At 42.9% G+C, this 21480-nt stretch overlaps 1 protein-coding gene across 1 annotated transcript in view; it reads right to left on the bottom strand.

The window, feature by feature from the left end:
* Positions 1-612: 612 nt before the first annotated feature.
* EPOR (erythropoietin receptor) overlaps positions 613-21480 on the bottom strand; it is a 42388-nt gene continuing 21520 nt past the window's right edge. The window contains exons 5-8 of the mRNA XM_077470375.1: positions 17925-18072; positions 6061-6148; positions 5893-5980; positions 613-5121 (exon numbers count right to left, since the gene is read on the bottom strand). Coding sequence (XP_077326501.1) covers positions 4468-5121; positions 5893-5980; positions 6061-6148; positions 17925-18072 — 978 coding nt within the window. The 3' untranslated portion in view covers positions 613-4467. The remainder of the gene's footprint in view (positions 5122-5892; positions 5981-6060; positions 6149-17924; positions 18073-21480) is intronic.

Raw genomic sequence — 21480 nt, 5'->3', positions numbered from 1 at the left:
GCCAAATTGGCAAAATAAGGGACTGAACCACACAGTGAACCACACTGAACACCCACTACAGGCTGCCTGGATAAAACTACAGGAGGGGGCAGAGACAAGACCAGTCACCCTGCACAGGGAAAGAAAGCAGCAGTGACTGGTCTTTATTACAGGAAACTCCTACTCAGAAGTGAGCTGTTTCCTCCTGGATTACTGGTTTGTTAGACTGTATTTCAGCTTTATCACCCCCCCCCCCCCCCCATTTGCCCAGCTGTGTCATCGCTTTAACTGGGTCTTTATGCTGGGGGAGAGGGGCTGCCTGATCACATGACCACTGTGATTGACTGTCACAGTGGTCACATGATTGGGATTGGGAGCCGATCCTGATGCCTCCTCATCATTACTGGAGACTGTCAATCTAACAGCTTGATCACTGTGTAGGGAGCATATAGTGAGTGTGCTCTCAGCACAGAAACCTCAGCCATCCATAGATGCATATGCAGTGTGAGGGCGTTAAAGACCACGCTATTTTTATTTATTTTTTAACAGAAAAGAAAGACCACCCTCTATACCACCGCATATATGCATTACATGGCAGTAAAAGATTAAATAAGTTAGTACACACAGAAGAAAAACATGTAAAAACATTTATTATAAAAAGTATTTTAAAAAATACGAAAGACAAATTTCAAACATTTCATTATAAAACAAAATAACTGGCTGAGGGGAAATATTTACACCAAAAAGTTCCATGTATAAAAGGACACTGAGGTCACCAGTAGAGTGAGAATAAGAACATCTCTGTCCTTGAGCTCAGTCCATGAAGACATCAATGTCCTTGAAGTCACTTCACCAGAGCATCTCTGTCCTTGAGGTCAGTCCCCCGAGACATCTGTTTCCTTAAGCTCAGTCCATCAAGACATCTCTGTTCCTGAAATCAGTCCATCAAGACATCTCTGTCCTTGAGCTAAGTCCATCAAGACATCTCTGTTCCTGAAGTCAGTCCATCAAGACATTTCTCTCTTTGAAGCCAGTCCACCAAGACATCTCTGTACTTGAGGTCAGGCCACCAAGACATCTCTGTCCTTGACATCAGTCCACTAAGACATCTCTGCCCCTGAGGTCAGTCCCCCAAGACATCTCTGTCCTTGAGGTCAGTCCATCAAGCCAACTCTGTCCTAAATTCAGTCCACCAAGACATCTCTGTCCTTGAGGTCAGTCCAACAAGGCATTTCTGTCCTTGAAGTCAGTCCATCAAGAATTCTGTGTTCCTGAAGTTAGTCCACCAAGCCATCTCTGTCCTTGAGGTCAGGACATCACTGTTTTTGGTAAATAACATAAACCACCAACTCCGCCGTCCAGGGGCACTCAGGGGCACTGTCCCCCCAAATCCATGCGCCCAGCTCCTATCTACATGCAGGATGCCGGATGCATAGATTCCAATGGGGGTTATTTTTACGCACATATTCAGAGCCTGGGGCTCTAATTGGCTTAAAAAAAGGGTGGGTTCTGGGTGCAGAGCACTGTGCCCCGAGCCTATCCAGTTGTGTGACATTAGCGAATTAATATTTGCTATTGTCTTCCTGATTCTCCTCCTGGCCAATCAGGAAGCTGGTCCTGAGACCCGATTGGCCAGGGAGTCTTAGGACTCCCTGGCCAATCCGGTCTCAGAACACACTTCCTATTCAGTCGGAAGGAGAAGGCAAAAAGAAACAGCCCGGCTCTTCCTTCCCACTGCCTCACAATTTAAAGTTAGTCGGCCAGTCCATCTCCCGCGGGGGGTTTGTGTGGCAACCGCTGCCTTTCCATCCGCCGTCAGTCTCCTGTGGGTGGGGTCTGTGCTTGCGGTGAACGCTGCCTTCCCGTCTGTCTCCCCGGGGTGGGTTTAAGGGTAACCGTGCAAAACTCCAGCAAGTTTGAATTGATGATATGAATGGGAGATGACTAGAGTGTACGATTGGCACTCACCACCTTGCCTCTGATTCACTTTTGGAGTGTATTGAATATAGTGCTTACCAATTCTATATATTTTTACAAAGATCATTCACAGCAGGTCCCACCCCAAGGAGCTGACAATCTAATGTCCCCACTGCAGTCAGATAAAAAAAAACATTTTAGTGACAATTTTGGTGAAAGCCAATTAATGTTTTTGATAGGTAGTAGGATAATGGAGCTCCTGGAAATACATTGTAGAAAATACCTGGTTGTGAGACCTCACTGTTAGGATATAACATCACAAAAAAAAACTATTGACTTGCTGAAGGATTGTTTAATTCCCTTTGAAGGAAACCTGCTATGAAGAAAATTAATAGTCTGCCAGTGCAAACTTCTGAAATTGCAAGTTTCTTGGCTGTTTTTGGCTTCAGTATTTGCTGAGTCTCTTGCCTGGAACAAGGGTGCAGAAGCTTCAGTCAGAACTCTTCGTACAATATACTTGTTCAAGGTAAGTGACCCAGAGTTTAAAAAAACTGCCTAAAAAAGTCCTAGGAATGAGACAGTGGGACAACATCTCTAAGCCCTTGTACACACGGTCGGACATTCCGACAACCACATCCATCGGATTGTTGCATACACACGGTCGGACAAAGTTGTCGGAAAATCCGATCGTTCAGGACGTGGTGATGTTATTTCGTTACGACGGGACTATGTTCAGGCTACTAGCCAATAGCTTTGGTCTAGGAATTTGATCTGAGCATGCGTGGCACTTTGTCCGATCGGAATTCTCTACACATGATTGGAGTATGTCCGATCGTGGCATTTTGTAGGAAAATTTTACCAACAAGTTGGAAAACTTGGTCTGTCGGATACTCCGACTGAAACAGTCCGATGGAGACCACACAATCCGATGGAGACCAGTCCAATCGGACACATTCCATCGGAATCTCCGACCGTGTGTACAAGAGCTAAGAGTCTTTTGGCTAGACTTTGGGAGATACGTAAATGGCCTACATCTATAGCAAGGGCATTATTCAAATTTGGTCAAAGCCACATACCTGCATAGGCTGTTTTTTTTGGTAAAGGTGAACTAACCCTTTAAGTCATGAGGGCTGTAAGACAGCCAAGCAACTTGCAATTTCCAAAGTGGACCATGAGTGATAGCCTTTGTAAATCAATCATTACAGATTTCCATGAAGGAGGATACACGCTTTTGAGTTAATACATTCTGATAATCTGTATGTTCCTTATGATCAGGCACTACAACATGCAATGATAAAGACTTGGGTTCATAATGTCATAAAATCCCCTGACCACATTCATTATTTGCAGAAATATCTGGCAGTGTTCAGCTCAAATATTGTACAGTGTTGCTATATTTACAGTTCATGTTCTTGACAACATCCACAGTTTGCTGGAAGCTAAAGTCACCCCAAAATTATATTTTAGTTATGGAAGGAAAATGTTGGTCAGAATCACTTCATTACTGGACTGCTTCACCTTAAAAAAACAGCCCACCCTCTTTAGTCTCCTCGCTCTTCTTGACATCAACCTCCTGGTATTTACAACTTCTTTACAGAAATCATCTTCATTGATGCCCACGCCCATTAAGACCTTATAGATTAGACAGAAGTTGTACTCCTAGCATGCATAGTGTAGGCGTATGTCCTCATTATGCCGCGTACACACGCCCGGACTTTTCGAGGGACTAAGTCCGACAGACTTTTGACGGAGTTCTGACGGAGTTCTGACGGAGTTCTGACGGGCTTTCCGAATGAACGGACTTGGCCACACACAATCACACCAAAGTCCGACGGATTTGAACGTGATGACGTACGACCGGACTAGAATAAGGAAGTTCATAGCCAGTAGCCAATTGCTGCCCTCGCGTCGGTTTTTGTCCGTCGGACTAGAGACTAGATACACACGAGCGGATTTCTCGGTAGGAACTGGGTCCGGCGGAGTTCTGGTGGAAAAATTTGAAACATGTTCCATTTCTAAAGTCTGTCAGACTTTTGCAAATCAAAAGTCCGCTGCAGCCCACACACGATCGAATGGTCTGCCGGAATCATTCCGTCGGACCTTTGATGTTGAAAAGTCTGGTCGTGTGTACGCGGCATAACAGAGCAGAAGACACAAAGAACTCCTGTGCAATTCGCACCGGAGCCGCTCCAAAGATGTGTGAACCGGCTTTGTATCCAATTCGCAATAGTGTGAACCCAGCCTAAACTGTTTTTTAAAATAATCCTCTGCATTATGCAAGCCAAGGAGAGAACAGGCAAACAGAGACCCCATTGTATTGGTGAAGCAGATAGATGTTGAAGTGTGGCTGTCAGCAAACATAAGGCACCAGTGAAGGACTCAACCATCCAGGGTGCTTCCATAAATAAAATGCCTGGTACAAGTGACCTGATCTATTACTGTCCTCATATGCAGTGGTTCACTTCACTTCCTTTGCTTTTATTTTATTGTCAGAGTTACATCTTTCTCAGTTGAGGAAGACTTTTTCTCGGCCACATGCGAGTCCACATCTTTCATCATTAGGACCAGTTACTAGCACTGGGAGTAAACAGGAGCTGGAAATTGACCACAGAAGCTGTTCTGGTAAATGTTCGGTGAGGGAGGAGGACTTTCCTCCCCAGATTCAGACATTAGAAGGTAGGCATATTTCAGAGGCTGGCGAGGAGGAATTGACCGGGTTCTAGGGCTTAAAAGTCCATCACACGTCTCTAAAACTGTGTACTCAAAACTGGATGCAGGGCTGTGCTTCCCCTCCTCTGAATTTAAAGAGTCCTCTCTGAGAATGGCCCTACAGCTAGGTAAACCTTTCAGTGTCATTATCTGAGTGCCATCTGTGACTGGTTCCTCTGCAGTAGTAAGCTGCCTGACCTCCTCAGACTCCACTGGACTTCCCTCTGCCTCTTGTGGCCTTCCCTCTATCTTGATGATCTTCCCCTCATCTGCTGGATTGGACTGAGATCTCAGTACATTTTCTTGTCTTGAAAATACCATCCATGACATCAAAGGGGGTAAAATATTCTCATCCAAAGAAACATAGCTGTCTTTCGGTGGTAGTGGTACAGGAGGCAAGAAGGATGGAGGAGCGTTAGGAAGTTCTGATAATACTTCCAGAGTCGTGATGGGACCTTCATGAAAAATATTTCTTGAGATCCACGTAAGGTATGAGTCCGTCTGGCCTAGCCAGGTCTGCAAATGAATAACAGAGCAAATGCCTAGTTAATATCCAAATGAAGAAAACAAAGACATTCAACATAATTAAATTTCTGGAAAAAAAATAAAATTACATGCCAAATGTGGCATGTAAGGGGGCATGGAGTGCTTAAAGCGGAAGTTACACTTTTGTGTGGAACTCCGCTTTAACTCTTCCATACCACTGTCAGAAGCGTGGGGCACTCCTAATCCTTCACAGTTGCTGGTCTCATTCCAGCATCCTGTATTTGGTTGTGATACATTATTCCTATCTGTCCACCTGCAAGGTGACTGATGCTGTCAGTCTCTGGGTGGAGACCAAATCTGATTGATATGGCGCTTGTTACACATGTTACAAGCTCCCTATTGTCTGCCCTGTTCTGCTAGTTTGGATTCCCTTGTTGATTAGATATTGACTATTCTGAACCTTGCCTATCTGCCAACCACAAGCACCTGTTTGCTTTGTTTAGTTTGCACATGCCCTAGCATGGTAGCCAAGCAGTATAGCATTGTGCATAAGTCCTGAGGGCAACCAAGTACCGATAGGCCTGCTTGCCTTACAGGAAAGGAGGCTGCTATAGGCGAAGAACACAGAATCCAGCTTTGGTGTCTGACCACCTGCGTTAAGGGTAAGCGTGACAACTGCACTGGGGAGAATAAAAGGAGGAATAGGATTGTTTGTTAACAGTATAAAGCATAAGAATTCCTGCAATTGAGACCTACACTAAAAAGGCCTTACTTTTTTTTAACACTCTACAGTACGGTTACCTTGAAATTCCCTTTATGCGTGGTGTAAAGTTCCTTAAAGTGGTGTTCTGGAGTTGGAACATCTGGCCACATCTTACTCTTGAGGAACCTACAAGGACAGACATGAGTCAGTGATATAGCGGCCGGCATGCAGGTATCATACACTACTTCTTCAATGGTTTCATTTACCTTCTTTGATAAGCAGCCACCAAAAAGATGGCAGTTAATACCACAATTCCAGCCAAAACAAACAACAGGATGTGAATCTCATCAAACCCTTGGAAAAAAAAAAATCCAAAATAAATAATTAGTCATTTGGTTAGTCTTTTTTGTGTGTTTAATACTACGTACCTGTTCTGGGATTACATATCAAAAGCTAAACTAAAGCCCAACTCCAGCAAATATTATTTAAAGTCTTGACTAGATTGGGAGAGGATTATAAGCTCTGTCAAGTTTTTACTGCTGTCTATGTCCCTATTTCAGTGGAGTTGGTCTTACATGGGATGTAACATTAAGCCTCTTTCTAATTGTTCTGTGGGTCAATATGGAAATGTTGACTCAAAGAGCTCTGACTTATCCTCAATGACCCAATCTGTAACCAATGGTTATAATTGGCATACTCTGGACTTCGCCTCTCCATACACGGGACTGGAGAGTCTGGACTCTCTTACTTCATACACTATATGCTGTAAGCTCCACTCCGTACACTGTGATGAAAGAACTTGCTTCTGTACATTACATAATCCAGACTACCCCACTCCACACACTGGGAGAGATTTATTAAAACAGGAGCACGCCGAATTTAGTGCAGCTCTGCATAGAAACCAATCAGCTTCCAGGTTTTATTGCCAAAGGTTAATTGAACCAGCTGAAGTTAGAAGCTGATTGGTTACTATTAGACATGTGCAGAACAGAAACATTTGTTTTTTGCTTTGTTACTGATAGATTTGTTATGTTAGTAATTTCATTTCGGATAGATTTGTTATGTTACTAATTTTGTTCCATTGATTCATTTTGGAATTTGTTTCATTTAATTTTTATTACATTTAATTTTCACTTATTCATTTTCTAATGAATTCCAAATTTTCGTAACAATTCGAATATGGATCGGTTGAAAAAGAATCGACTGATTTGAATTCTGTGTGTAGAATCGCCTGCATGTGGGAGGCGCCGGTAACGGCACGTCAGCTGAAGCAACAGCACGAACAAGCCATTGGTTCAGTGCGCATGTGTCAATGACATCGGCACATGCTGATACAGGGGATATCTCCTAAACTGTACAGGTTTAGAAGATATTCATGGTAGCTACAGGTACGCCTTATTATAGGCTTAACAGTAGTAAAAAGATTGTAAGGGTTTACAACCTCTTTAAGCAGCAGGCCGGGAAGCTGAAATGTAAACAAAAGAATGCCGGCAATAGAACATTTCGTAGAACAAGTTTGGAAATTCTTTGCTGTATGAACGACAAATCGTCAAATTAATGTGATTCTCGAGCGGCAATAAATCGTTGTGTGTGTGTGTGTAATGTGCATGATATGAAGACGTACCCTGAAGTTCAGTTCCTTTGCACAAAAGTTCATTCCCAAAATCAACTACTATCCTCAAAACATGAGCAAAGTCATGAGCAAATACAGCATGAGAAAAATAACCAAAACCAAAAAAAGAACATAAATTACTGCAATAATAAAACTTTAATAAAACTTTATTGCAAAGGAGAGTCCAGCAACATAGCAGAAACTTTTACATTTCAAAATGAGTTTACATAATATTTTTTTGGAAAAGTATTATTACAAAATACCAACATACATATATCTTTGATTATCACTGATTTTTGTGTTCAAAACAGACCTTGCAATGATTTTTACTGTAATGTTTGTTCCCAAAAATGTTAGCAATGATTTCCATAACAATAGCTTTCGTTAAAACATAAAATACAGATAGTATGCCTGCCTTTTTTGTTATTGTGAAGAAAAAGGAGAACCGGTGGTTCATGCGCCGCAGATATTTTGAAAGGTGGCACATGCACCACTGAGATCTGGAGCCACATATCTACATATGTAAAAAGATCAGATGTCATACAAAAGTGACAAATGGCAAGTGCAAAACTTCAATAAAGTGTACCTATACAAAATACCAAGAAAGCAGATAGTATGCCTTCCTTTGTACATGAGCATGAAAAAAGAGCAGCAGTGGTTCATGTGCCACAGATATTTTTTAAAGGTGGCACATGCACCACTGAGATCTGAGACCTGAAGCCACATATCTACATGTGAAAAGATCAGATGTCATACAAAAGTGACAAATGGCAAGTGCAAAACTTCAATAAAGTGTACCTATATAAAATAACAAAAAACGCAGATAGTATGCCTTCTTTTTTTACATGGGCATGAAAAAGAAGCACCAGTGGTTCATGTGCCGCAGATATTTTGAAAGGCGGCAAATGTACTACTGAGATCTGAGCCCTGGAGCCACATATCTACATGTGCAGAGATCAGATGTCATACAAAATGACAAATGGCAAGTGCAAAACTTCAATAAAGTGTACCTATAAATTTTTTTTTTTTAAAAACCCACGGATCATAAAATAAAACACTCTTCAATAACAACAAAAAAGGATCATTAACAAATTGAAACTTTAGCAAGGGTATCAAGAACATCCACTAAAGTTTGAATTACAGAGCATACATGAACCTTCATTTTCTCCAAGTCAGCTGTGCATTTTAAAATGGCAGAAGATAACATCTGTGCGGTGGACCTACCCATAGTGTTCTCACCAGAGGGTGGATTGACTGTAAAAAAAAAGGGACTGTAAATAAAGCTGCAAAAATTCAAAGTTGTGTGCACGTACTGTGTGTTTTTGCAGACATACATGTGCTGCTAGTAATCTCCCTGGACAATGCTATAGGATCTTGTAGCTCCAAATCACATTCAGTTGTTGGTAAAGCTACCATCGCCTTGCCGCCGTCGCCTGCCACCAGATGCAGATTGTCACTTGTCCCATATTGCAGATTGTTACTTGCCACGTCACCTCCCACAAGTTGTGGATTGTCACTTGCCACGTCCCTCACCTGTCACATGTTGCAGATTTTCACTTGCCACATCACCTGCCACCAAATGCAGATTGTCCACTTGCCACGTCACCTGTAACACATTGCGGATTGTCCACTTGCCACGTCACCTGCCACAATTTGTGGATTGTCACTTGCCACATCACCTGCCACACGTTGCGGATTGTCCCTAGCCATGTCACCTGCCACACGTTGCGGATTGTCACTTGCCACGTCACCTGCCACCCGTTGTGGATTGTCTACTTGCCATGTCACCTGCCACACATTGTGGATTGTCCACTTGCCACGTCACCTGCCACACATTGTGGATTTTCCACTTGCCACGTCACCTGCTACAAGTTGCAAACTGTCCACTTGCCACGTCACCTGCCACAAGTTGCAAACTGTCCACTTGCCACATCACCTGCCACAAGTTCCAGATTGTCACTTCTGTTTCCCTGGTGGGGAATGGGGATCGTCACTTCTGTTTCCCAGTCTGAGTCAGGCAGCAGAGAGATGGTGTAATCTCTCTGATGCCTGCACAGAGAGTGCGGGCGCAACTGCCAGGATGCAGGGCGGCGCCCAGCAGTGAGAGATCTCTGCTCCACCACCTGCTGATAGGCCACCCACTAATCCTCCAAACTGGCAGCTCCCCCCTGCCGCCAGCCACCCAGCTACGTCGCTCATACAGTCAGTATGAGTGTACGAGCGCCGAGCGGACAGGCAGCTCGGCGGCTCACCCCCCTCCCGCTCACTGGGCCCTCCTCAGCTGTGGGCCCCATAGCGTCCACATGGGTCGCTATGGTGGTAGTTCCGCCACTGATTGCACCATAATTAAATAGATGTTAATTACCTTTTTTAATGATTTTGAGGATTCTGTGAAGTTGTTCATACTCTCTCAGCTTTAGGTCTGACCACCTTTGCTGCTCCTTGGAATGTTGTAAATGTGGAATATGGCTGCAATGGATAAGTGCCATCATCCCTAATAAATGGGTTCTCTGATCGGCTGGACATGCTTTTTGAGCTTGGAAATATTGACCACCTGGCTTCATTACCGAACAACTGATTCAGGACTATCCTCAGTTTGGACCATGATGGCGTAGTGATTTTCTGCACTATACAGTGGTCCCACTGATCCAAGTTCCCATTTGGGAGTATACCCATGTTCCAACATCACACAATCTCAGTTTTTTCAGATCGTATCCAGGGGAGACTGCTGAAGGCCTGTTCCGAGTGGACCTATAATCATATCGGGTTGGGTGTCGGCTCTCCCTCCCCCTGAAGCATCCAGGTAGCAGCTGTCTGCACACAGGGTTCTTTTATCGGCTGGATGTGTTTCTATCTCTATGAAGCTCATGCAGGTGTGGACTCGCTTTTTGAGTTTCAAAATACTGACCACCTGGATTCATTACTAAAAAACTGACTCAGGACTATCTTCAGTCTGGACTATGTCGGTGCAGTGATTTTCTGCACTATACAGTGGTCCCACTGATCCAAGTTCCCATTTGGGGTTATAGCCATCTTCTATCATCACACAGCCCCCGTCTATTCAGACCGCATCCTGGGGGAACCTCTACGGGCCTGTTCCGTGTGTTCACATTGGGCTGGGTGTCAGAAAATAACAACGCATGGCCGGCTGATGCATGTTCTTAAGCTTCACAATATGATTTATCACTTTGGAAAGTAGTATATACTGTATATAGAAGACACGTCTGAAGAAGGAGTCCCAAAACGCGTTAGGTGTCTGTATCTAATCTTTCCAATATTCATTTGATATTTTTACAATTCTTACCAGCTCTTTGACTTCAATCTACCAGTCCCACTATAGTCCAACCTCTTGAGGGATTTCTCCATTTCCTTGGAACGTTGTACATCATGTTTGCTGTACAGGGACTCTATCACCTTCTGCATAGGTTTTTTGGCTTTGGATAATTTGCCAATCTGCCATCATAATCCTTTCTTTACAATATCTTCACCATGGTGACCATCTCTTCAAAAGACATAGCTGTGGCCTTTTCTTTTATTTGGGGGAGAAGCCTCGTTGCAGCTGTAGTGGCCTCTGCAACCGCCGCCATGTGTGCTGGTGAAGATGGCGCCAGAAGAAGGAGAAAAACTGAGTTATCTCCAAAATGCATGATCACATGGATACGTCATAACGATCGTACGACGAACGATAATATGCCAGATTTATTGGGTTGAAGAATGTCAAAAAGAAATTATATTTATATAATTAATGGTAACATCACATAAAAATCTAGTGTTATGAACATACAGGCTTCATTTCTTATGCAACTATATAAACGTTATATATCCTCAGCATTTTTTTAACGACAGCATTACACATTTACATTAAATGATTAAATATCATTCTGCCATTCAACAGCTCCACGTCCCAAAAAGTAGTCCATGTAGTCTAGACAAATTTAGCGAGCAAGTTGAGTAGGAAGCCAAGATTGTGCACAAGCTATATTCATGAGTCCCTCCCTGTCATTTCTCCACTCCCCAAGAATGACATTTCCTGCAACAGTACCTTCCCTGTCAAGATGAGACTGTGGCATGTAGGAGGCACTAGTATGGCGCAAATAGTTATATAATACACAACAACAATGTACAATGGTATAAATTTTGTGAATGCTAAGGTTCATTGCAGTGTGAAAAATTCTAAATCGATTAGACATGATTCCACAAGCATTCTCAACCACATGCCTTGCCCTGGATAGTTTGTAATTGAAGATTATTTTCTCCCTTAAGAGATTTTTTAGGGGAAAAGGTTTCAAAATATGCTCCCCCAGAGCAAATGCATCATCTTCCACAAATACTAAGCTCAAACCTTTGACCGTCTGCTCTTTTGCGGGAAGATGTAATGTTCCATTTCTCAAACGGGTGTGGAATTCTTTTTTTTTTCAATTACTCCTCCAGCAGAATTTTTTGCCAATATCAACATATAGGAATTCATATTTGGCATTGACTAGAGCCATAAGAAATATACTGAAGAATTCCTTGTAGTTGTAGTAATGAGATCCCAAATTTGAAGGGGGCAGGATCCTTACATGTTTTCCATCTAGGGCTCCTCCACAGTTTGGGAAAATCCAGTGATCCTGGAATTGCTTGGCTATTATTTTCCATTCACTGAATGATGATGGGGACTGTAAAAGTAAAAGAAATATTATGTTAAATACAGGATCTATTTTTAATCTTGTAGTTTTAATTGTCTGCTTTATTACGTAGGATATTACACAGGATATGGCAAATACAACTTCATCAAGCATCCTTCCTGCATCAGCAACAACACCAAGTAATAGGAAAAAGAGGGCATACCAAGACTCAACAGTTTCTTTTTACAAGCATCTGCTGCTCTTAATCAGAAGAGAGATGAATGCTGTGATTTGGGTGACCTAACCACTAAAAAATTTGCAGGATGTCAGATGACCAGAAACAACTTCTTGAGCCAATATTAATTCAGCTACTTAATAAGGGACTGAGAGTTGAATTAACCAAGAATACACATTTGGCTGAGTGCAACACTTCATATGGCAATCCTCCAGTACAACCTCAGTACCAAAATCAGTGGCATGCTCCATTAGCACAACAAGAATGTCCACAAAGCTGCTGGATGCCAGAATATCATTACACATCCTCGTAATATATGTTTGGGTATTGAGGTTTATTTTTACATTAAAATAAAATAAAATATGCCACGTTTCTTTTTTGCACATATTTTACATTTACATTTTCACTATGTCATGTTTAAAATATTTTGTTATTGAGATTAGTCTCTCCAAGATGACATATGACAATCTGTTCTGGTTTTAATTGACATCTTATTGAATTTATGTGCCCAGTTGAACAATTGCATGATGTGACTCAAAATTTAACTATCTATCAATATACTGTTGTCAGGCTGTGGTGGGGCCTAAACCACATTTGTTCTGTCTAGTTTTATTTCCAATAAACAATAATAATAAAAAAATTACCTTCAAATATACATTTTTCAACACATTTATGATGGCTTCACACGACTGTGCAGAGATCCCTGTGCTGAACTTTAGGTCCTCCAAATTCCTACCAGTGGCTAGGAAACGTAAGGTTGTGATGAGTCTCTGGTCTGGAGTTATGGAGCGTCTCAAAACTGTGTCTTGTTTGGTTATCAGTGGTGGCACCAATCCTAATAGATGTTGAAAGCAGTCATCTGACATATGTAGATAGTTCTTAAAGTCATGAGGATTATTTTCCTTCAATTCCTTTAGTAATTTCATGGGGGAAAAATGCTCTCTGTTCCTCAGGCAATCCTTGCTCCATATTCTTCTCCTTTTATTTCGCTCTTCCTCCATTTCTTGTATGGCCAGCACTCCCAGCATTTCAATAGCAATTTTTTTTGTGTTTTGTCTACCAATTCAGTAAATAAACAAATATTCCCTGTGCAAACGACCACGATGGAATATCTCCTGTTACCACAAACTATCAACCACCCCCACCGGAAATGTACGAGTGTGAAAGGTCAAATATTGCGTTATTTCCCCAAAGTGATTTTTTGAACGTTAAATCGTAACATAGTATTCGAACGGTTTATTGGTTCAAATTTAGAAAATGCATGATGGTAGAGTCGTTCGCTCTAAACAACTGATTTGTCGTTTACACTGAACTTAACCGACGATTTTTCATCTAGTGTATGGCCAACATAAGGGGACCCCCCAGGCACTATATTTTAACCAGTTCCCAAGCAGCCACCACAGAAATACTACGGCAGGTTGGCTCCCCTGGGCGAACCACCGCAACTGTACCTCGTCCCTTTAAGACGCTGCATATGCCCGGAGCCGATGCGAGCGCCCAGCGGGCACGGTGACCACCGTGCACACGTGATCGCTCATGACAGAGTGAGAACAGGGATCTGTGTGTGTAAACACACAAATCCCAGTTCTCTCAGGGGAGGGGAGAGAGATTGTGTGTTCATACTAAGTATGAACACCCATCTCTCTCCTCCCCTAGTCAGTCCCATCCCCCCTACAGTTAGAACACACCTAGGGAACACAGTTAACCCCATGATCGCCCGCTAGTGTTAACCCCTTCCCTGCCCGTGACATTTATACAATAATTGGTGCATTTTTATAGCATTGATCGCTGTATAATTGTCATTGGTCTCAAAAATGTGTCAAAAGTCTCCAATTTGTCCACTGCAATATCACAGTCCTGATAAAAAAATACGCAGATTTTTACTGGTAAAATAAAAAAATTATAAAAATGGCATAAATCTATCCCCTATTTTGTAGACGCTATAACTTTTGTGCAAAATTGTCGCTCTTCTTTTGCTTATAGCGCGAAAAAAATAAAAACTGCAGCGGTGATAAAATACCACCAAAAGAAAGCTCTATTTGTGGGGAAAAAAATAGGTCAATATTTTTTGGGTACAGCTTCGTATTACTGCGCAATTGTCAGTTAAAGCATTGCAGTGCCGCATCGCAAAAAATGGCCTGGTCATTGAGCAGCCAAATCTTCCGGGGCTGAAGTGGTTAAGGAATTTTTTATTTTTATTGTTTCACTTAAAGTTTTTATTTTTTTATTTTGTACTGCCGGCATTGTTTTTTTTACATTTCAGCTGTCAGTGGGAAGGCCCACTGGCAGCTGATGAGTCATCAGTTAAGGACGCGGCGGTCGGTTTCCAAGCTATTCTTCACACAGAATTCAAATTGGTCGATCATTTTTTGACCAATCCGAATTCTAAGCGCTCTGAAATTTTTGAATTCGTTACAAAACAAATAAACAAAACAAAACAAATAAACAAAACAAATTTTAAAGAATTTCAACTAAATTTGTTACTATTCGTTACTATTTCAGTTGGAAAATTTGGACACATCCGAATAACCCAAAATTTGTCCGAATCTATTCGGACCAAAACATATCTCGTTACTACGCACAGGTGCACCAGATTCTGTGAGCCCCAGTTTTAGTAAAGCTCCCCCCCACTGTGCTGTAAGTGTTATATTCTGGACTACTTCACTCCATACATTGTGCTGTACATTAACATATGCCAGTGTATACAATGCTCCTAAAGCGCCCCTGCTCATTGAAAACAATGGGGCAGTGCCGCCAAACGGTTGGCAAAATGCAGCTGCTGCAGCTGCGCTTTGTAGGCGGTTTTAACCCTTTTTCTGCCACTAGCAGGGGTTAAAACCACCCCGCTAAATGGCCGAATAGCACTGCTGAAATGACGGACAAATAGCGCCGCTGAAACTATGGCGTAATAGTGCCGCTTTACCACTGACGCTTGCACGGTGGTTGTCGGGGTCTGCGGACGGGGGGGCTTATAGGAATCTGGAAGCACCTTTTAACAAGTGGGCCCCCAGATCCTGGCCTCCCCCTATGTAAATGAGTATGGGGTACACGGTACCCCTATCCATTCACCGCCAAAAAAACGAATGTAATGTGAAAAAATACAGTAGGGAGTTTTTGTTAAAAAATATCTTCTTCCTCTGGTCTTCCTGTATCTTCTCTCGCATTTTCCTCCTCCGGGCTTATCCTTCTCCCGCTTCTTCTTCCGCTCTTCTTCTTTCTCCTGTCTTCTTTATCACATACCCGTCATGCCTGGGCGGTGACATCACAAGGGGGTGGGGCCTCTGGATGACGTCATCTGATGAGTGTTGTTGGCGGTAGCGGTGGCAGAGGAAGAAGCACATCGGACAAAGAAGACCAGAGAAAGAAGAAGAGCCAAAGAAGAAGCAAGAGAAGGAAAAGCCTGGAGGAGGAAGATGCAGGAAGACTGGAGGAAGGAGTAGATATTTTTAATAAAAAAATTAAAACAAACAATAGTGTAGCGCTTCTATTGAGTGAATGTGTAGTCCCATGAGGAAAGTCCAAATGTGATCCCAAAAAATCGAATTAGTCGATAATCACAAGAGAAAATCCATAATCACATGGGGAAAGTCCATATACAATCACAAATATTAATAAATAAAGTCCTCTATAATGTGACTGGTGCACAAAGGGTGTGCTGAAAAATCTTCAGAAAAGATAGGCGTTTCGCTAGTCAAGTATAGCCCGATATATCAGCTTGTCTGGAGATATCAAAAGAGTGGATAAAATACTCTTACCGAATATGGTGGACTCACACGGTCTTACGACGGTTGAGTCGGAAACGCTTAAGGTCCAGACCTAGGACCGGGTGGAAGATTGATGGTCCGACCTGATGTTAGGAAGACTCCAAACGGCTGAATGCCCTGGGAGGTGTCTCACGGGGGGTTCTCCAGAACGTTCCTCGGGGTGTCCAATTAGGATGTGACTCAGATAGGATAGTGACTCCAAACGAGGGGTGGAGAGTTGGTAGGGTTTAGAACAAAAAAGAAAAAAGAAAGCTCCACATGGTGCGGGGCAAAAAAATATTAACCGACAGGTTTTTATTAAAAGGTCATAAAATTAAATAAAAATTATTATGACTAGTGATCACAAATGAACAAAGTAAAAGCAATGTGGGGTGCCAAAAGCAGGCCCGACGCGTTTCGACATAGAGTGTCTTCAACAGGGGCAATTTATTTAATTTTATGACCTTTTAATAAAAACCTGTCGGTTAATATTTTTTTGACCCGCACCATGTGGAGCTTTCTTTTTTCTTTTTTGTTCTAAACCCTACCAACTCTCCACCCCTCGTTTGGAGTCACTATCCTATCTGAGTCACATCCGAATTGGACACCCCGAGGAACGTTCTGGAGAACCCCCCGTGAGACACCTCCCAGGGCCTTCGGCCGCTTGGAGTCTTCCTAACATCAGGTCGGACCATCAATCTTCCACCCAGTCCTAGGTCTGGACCTTAAGCGTTTCCGACTCAACCGTCGTAAGACCATGTGAGTCCACCATATTCGGTAAGAGTATTTTATCCACTCTTTTGATATCTCCAGACAAGCTGATATATCGGGCTATACTTGACTAGCGAAACGCCTATCTTTTCTGAAGATTTTTCAGCACACCCTTTGTGCACCAGTCACATTATAGAGGACTTTATTAATATTTGTGATTGTATATGGACTTTCCCCATGTGATTATGGATTTTCTCTTGTGATTATCGACTAATTCGATTTTTTGGGATCACATTTGGACTTTCCTCATGGGACTACACATTCACTCAATAGAAGCGCTACACTATTGTTTGTTTTAATTGTTTAACTTTGTTTGTTTGAAGCGTTGGCAGCTGTTTTTTTCACTGTTTTTTTTCACTGGTTTTTCTGTTGATTTGGTTAGCGCGGTGTTTTCCCCCTTTTTACTATTTTTAATAAAAGACTACGCATTTTTTTTTCACAATTTTTTTTAGCTGCCATTTTTTACATTTTTTACATTCAGCTGTCAGCGGGGAAGCCCGCCGACAGCTGATGACTCATCGGTTGTTAAGGACGCAGTGGCTTCTCCTTAACAACAAGTTATATACAGTGTAAAAAAATATATAAAAAATGCAAAACGCAAATTGCGGTAAAAACACGTGTCCAAAAACGCGCCAAGCACCGCAAAAAGCACTGCAGAAATGTTCAAAAGCAACATGCATAGATGTGAACTGAGCCTTAGATAAAGCTTTCTTTTTTAAAAAGTTTTTAGAAAGTCAGACACAACACCGGACTGTGACACGCCTTACCTTGAAAAGTAGGAGTTGCTTTACAAGCAATATAATTCTTCCACATTGATTTGCTCCATTCACACTTTTGCAGGGGCGATGATGCACATGCATTTTGGTGCATCTTGCTTACGTATGAAAATTGCACCTTGCAAGCACATGTTTTTAAAATAAGGACACACTGAAATTCATGGTTCTTTGTTACAATGCGTGATTTTACATGCACATTAGTAATGTGCGTTGGGGTGCTATTAGAATTGAATGGCACACCACGTGCATGCATGGTTTTTGTGTACTGTGGGAATGCACACAATTTTGCATGCATGCATTCCTACATGGCACAAATGTGAACCCAGCCTTGGAACACATAGAAGGGGATTCAAGGAAATACGGTCAATGTATTTGGACAAACTCACCATTGGATGTCTGATAAGTAGTAACAGCCCAAGCGCTCCAATATCCATCAAATGGATCGTCTGCTTTGGCTCTCACACTAATTGTATACTCAGCTTCCCTTTTAATGTCATCAAGAAAAAGCGTCACAAAACCATTCTCTGAATTCACCTAAAATGAAGAAATGATGCTGTCTATAAAATTATATTAATACACAGGCTGTGTAGATCTATACCAAATGTACTGTTAGATATGGTACTTGTGTGCAACATGTTTTGGTAAATTGTTTTAAATTAAAATAATGTACAGTTTCCATATGTGATAGAGCAGTGGTTGTCAACCTCAATCCTCAAGTACCCCTGACAGGTCATGTTTTCAGTTTTTCCTTGACTTTGCACAGCTGCTTTAACCACTTCAGCCCTGGAAGGATTTACCCCCTTCCTGACCAGAGCACCTTTTGCGATACGGCACTGCGTCGATTTAACTGACAATTGCACGACGTGCGATGTTGTGCCCAAACAAAATTGACGTCCTTTTTTACCCACAAATAGAGCTTTCTTTTGGGGGTATTTGATTACCTCTGTGATTTTTATTTTTTTGTGCTATAAACCAAAAATGAACGTCAATTATGAAAAAAAAAGCAATATTTTTTACTGTTTACTATAATAAATATCCCCCAAAAATATGTAAAAAAAAAATTTCTTTCTCAGTTTAGGCCGATATGTATTCCTCTAAATATTTTTGGTAAAAAAAATTGCAATAAGTGTATATTGTTCAGTTTGCGCAAAAGTTATAGTGTCTACAAAATAGGGGATAGATTTATGGCATTATTAATATATATTTTTTTTATTAGTAATGGCAGCGATGTGCGTTTTTTTATTGTGACTGCGACATTATGGCGGACACATCAGACACTTTTGACACTATTTTTGGACCGTTGTCATTTATACAACTATCAGTGCTATAAAAATGCACTGATTACTGTGTAAATGACACTGGCAGGGAGGGATTAAATACTACGGGGCGATCAATGGGTTAAGTGTGTCCTAGCAAGGGATTCTAACTGTGGGGGGGGGGTAGGCTACCTACAACATGACAGAGATCACTGCTCCCAATGACAGGGAGCAGTAGATCTCTGTCATGTTGCTAGACAGAACAGGGAAATACATAGGCATCTCCCTGCTCTGCCGCTATGTGACACGACCGCGGGCACAATCAAGGAGTACGCGGCAGGTGCGTGCATGCCCACAATTCCACAATTTAAAGGGGACGTACCTGTATGCCGATTTGCCCAGCCATGCTATTGTGCCAACGTACATCGTCGTGCGCTGGTTGGCATGTGGTTAAATTAATATTAATGACATGGTATTGATAAGAGCTATTTTATCTAAGGGAAGTTCCCAAAACATGTCCCGTTGAGAGTCCTTGAGGACTGAGGTTGAGAATCACTGCAATAGAGGAACAGAGGAATACTACATGCCACCTGTGTTGCCAACCGCCAGGGTTTTTACTGACAGCCAGTAAAAAAAATGTACTTTTCTCCTCCCAGTACAGGAAAAGGTTGCCAGTTGAAAATATGGCTGTGACACTGCGCAGTTCCGGTCCAGAGCCGGCCGAGACCATCCAAGTGCCTAGTACAGTGTGTCCAGGCAGCGCCAGCAGGGGCGGGTCTGGTGGAAGTGGTGCCTCAGCGTGTTGTGTGATGTCATGGTGCAGGGGAGCCGAGTGTGCAGGTTTGCGGGATGGATCAAGGAAAGCCAGGACTCTCAGTGCTGTTTGGACTGGAGTGGACTGAAGGGACTACCTGGTGTGGAGAGAGACTGTCACTGACTCAGGAGGGAACATATCATGTCGATGAGCTGTCATCATCATCTGTGCTGCTGCACACATGCTGTCAATGTCACTGTGTCAGTCAATTTCATGTGTGTGCGCCATCCTTTCAAATTTCTTGCCCTCCTGAGTCCTGTTCCTGAGCTACTTTCTTACTATATTGAAAATAAAATAAGAACATAGGCGTGCACAGGCAATGTGCCAGGTGTGCCTGGGCACACCCTAATCACTACGTGCAGTGCCGATTTCCCCTATTGCCCAGGCTTCAGCCATGTTGCCCCCACACTGCAGTGCTGCTGGCTTCCCTTCTCCCCACCAAGCTGCTGCGGGGGATGTTTCGGGATGGAGAGTAGGGGAAGGGGTTAAATAACGGGATTTTTTTCTACTCACCGTAAAATCCCTTTCTCTGAGTTCAGTGACAGACACAGCACTAGGTAGAAAAAAGAACAAGCACAGCACCGCCTAGGAGGTGGTCCTTACTAGTAGTAACCCCCCACTCTGCTACAGGCTGTTCAGTTCGTTACAAAGCAGTACAAACACAAACAGGAGGGGAGGGTGCTGTGTCCATCAATGAACTCAGAGAAAGGGATTTTATGGTGAGTAAAAAAAAATCCCGTTTTCTCTTTCCTTCATTGACGGACACAGCACTCCATTCTTGACCTTAGGGACGTCCCAAAGCAGTGCCACTACGAGGGGTGGGAGCACAGAAAAAAGGAAAAATAACCTCCACCCAAAAACCAAACCAAAAACCTCAGACGGCCGCCTGCAAAACTTTGCAGCCGAAACACACATCCGAAGATGCCAATACATCCACCCTGTAAAACTTGGTGAAAGTGTGCACGGACTACCAGGTATCTGCCTTACACACTTGAGAAACAGACGTTTGATGTCGGAAGGTCCAGAAAGCACTAATCGCCCTGGTAGAGTACGCGGTGACAGGAAAGGGGGCACCTACTCCCTTCCTCGGGCCATCCACAATTACAAACAGCGAATCCGACTTCTGAAAGGGAGTTGTAACCGTGAGGTACACTTGAAGTGCCCGAACCACATCCAAAGAGTGCAAGGCGACCTCCTTGGGGTGAGACAGTCGAGGACACAAGGAAGGAAAGACAATGTCCTCATTTAGATGAAAGGCAGATACCACTTTCGGGAGAAATGAGGGATGCAGTGACAGCACCGCCTTATCCTTGTGAAGAACCAAATAGGGAGACTTACACGACAAGGCTCAAAAACTCGCAGAGTGGACGTAATCACCACTAGAAAGGAGAGCGTGAGTAAGGGGATCTCCCTAATGTTATCAAATGGTGGCTTCTGAAGTACCGAGAGCACCAGGTTTAGATCCCACAGAGACAGTGGCAAGTGTACCGGGGGAGCCACGTGCCGAACCCCTTGAACAAAGGTATGCACCAACGAGTGAGTAGCCAACGACAGCTGAAAAAAAATAGCAAGAGCCGATATTTGACCCTTAACAGTGCGCAAAGCCAGCTTCTGATCAACCCCACACTACAGGAACACAAGGATCTTAGATACCGAACAGGAGCGCGGATGCCACCCCACAGCCTCTCACAAAGAGATGTAAGTCTTCCAGGTGCGATAATAAATCCTTCGTGAAGTGGACTTACATGCCTTCAACATAGTGGGAATCACAGAAACCGGCAAACCCCAATCTCTAAGCACCTGGCTTTCAATAGCCAGGCCGTCAAAGCCAGAGACAGTAAAGCATTGTGGAATATTGGTCCCTGAGACAGA

Source organism: Lithobates pipiens, unplaced genomic scaffold, assembly GCF_037356315.1.
Source record: "Lithobates pipiens isolate NorthernLeopardFrog02 unplaced genomic scaffold, aLitPip1_a1.2 Scaffold_8, whole genome shotgun sequence".
NCBI classification, from domain to species: domain Eukaryota; kingdom Metazoa; phylum Chordata; class Amphibia; order Anura; family Ranidae; genus Lithobates; species Lithobates pipiens.
Note: the sequence above shows the minus strand (reverse complement) of the source record. Positions and strands in the feature narration are given on the sequence as shown.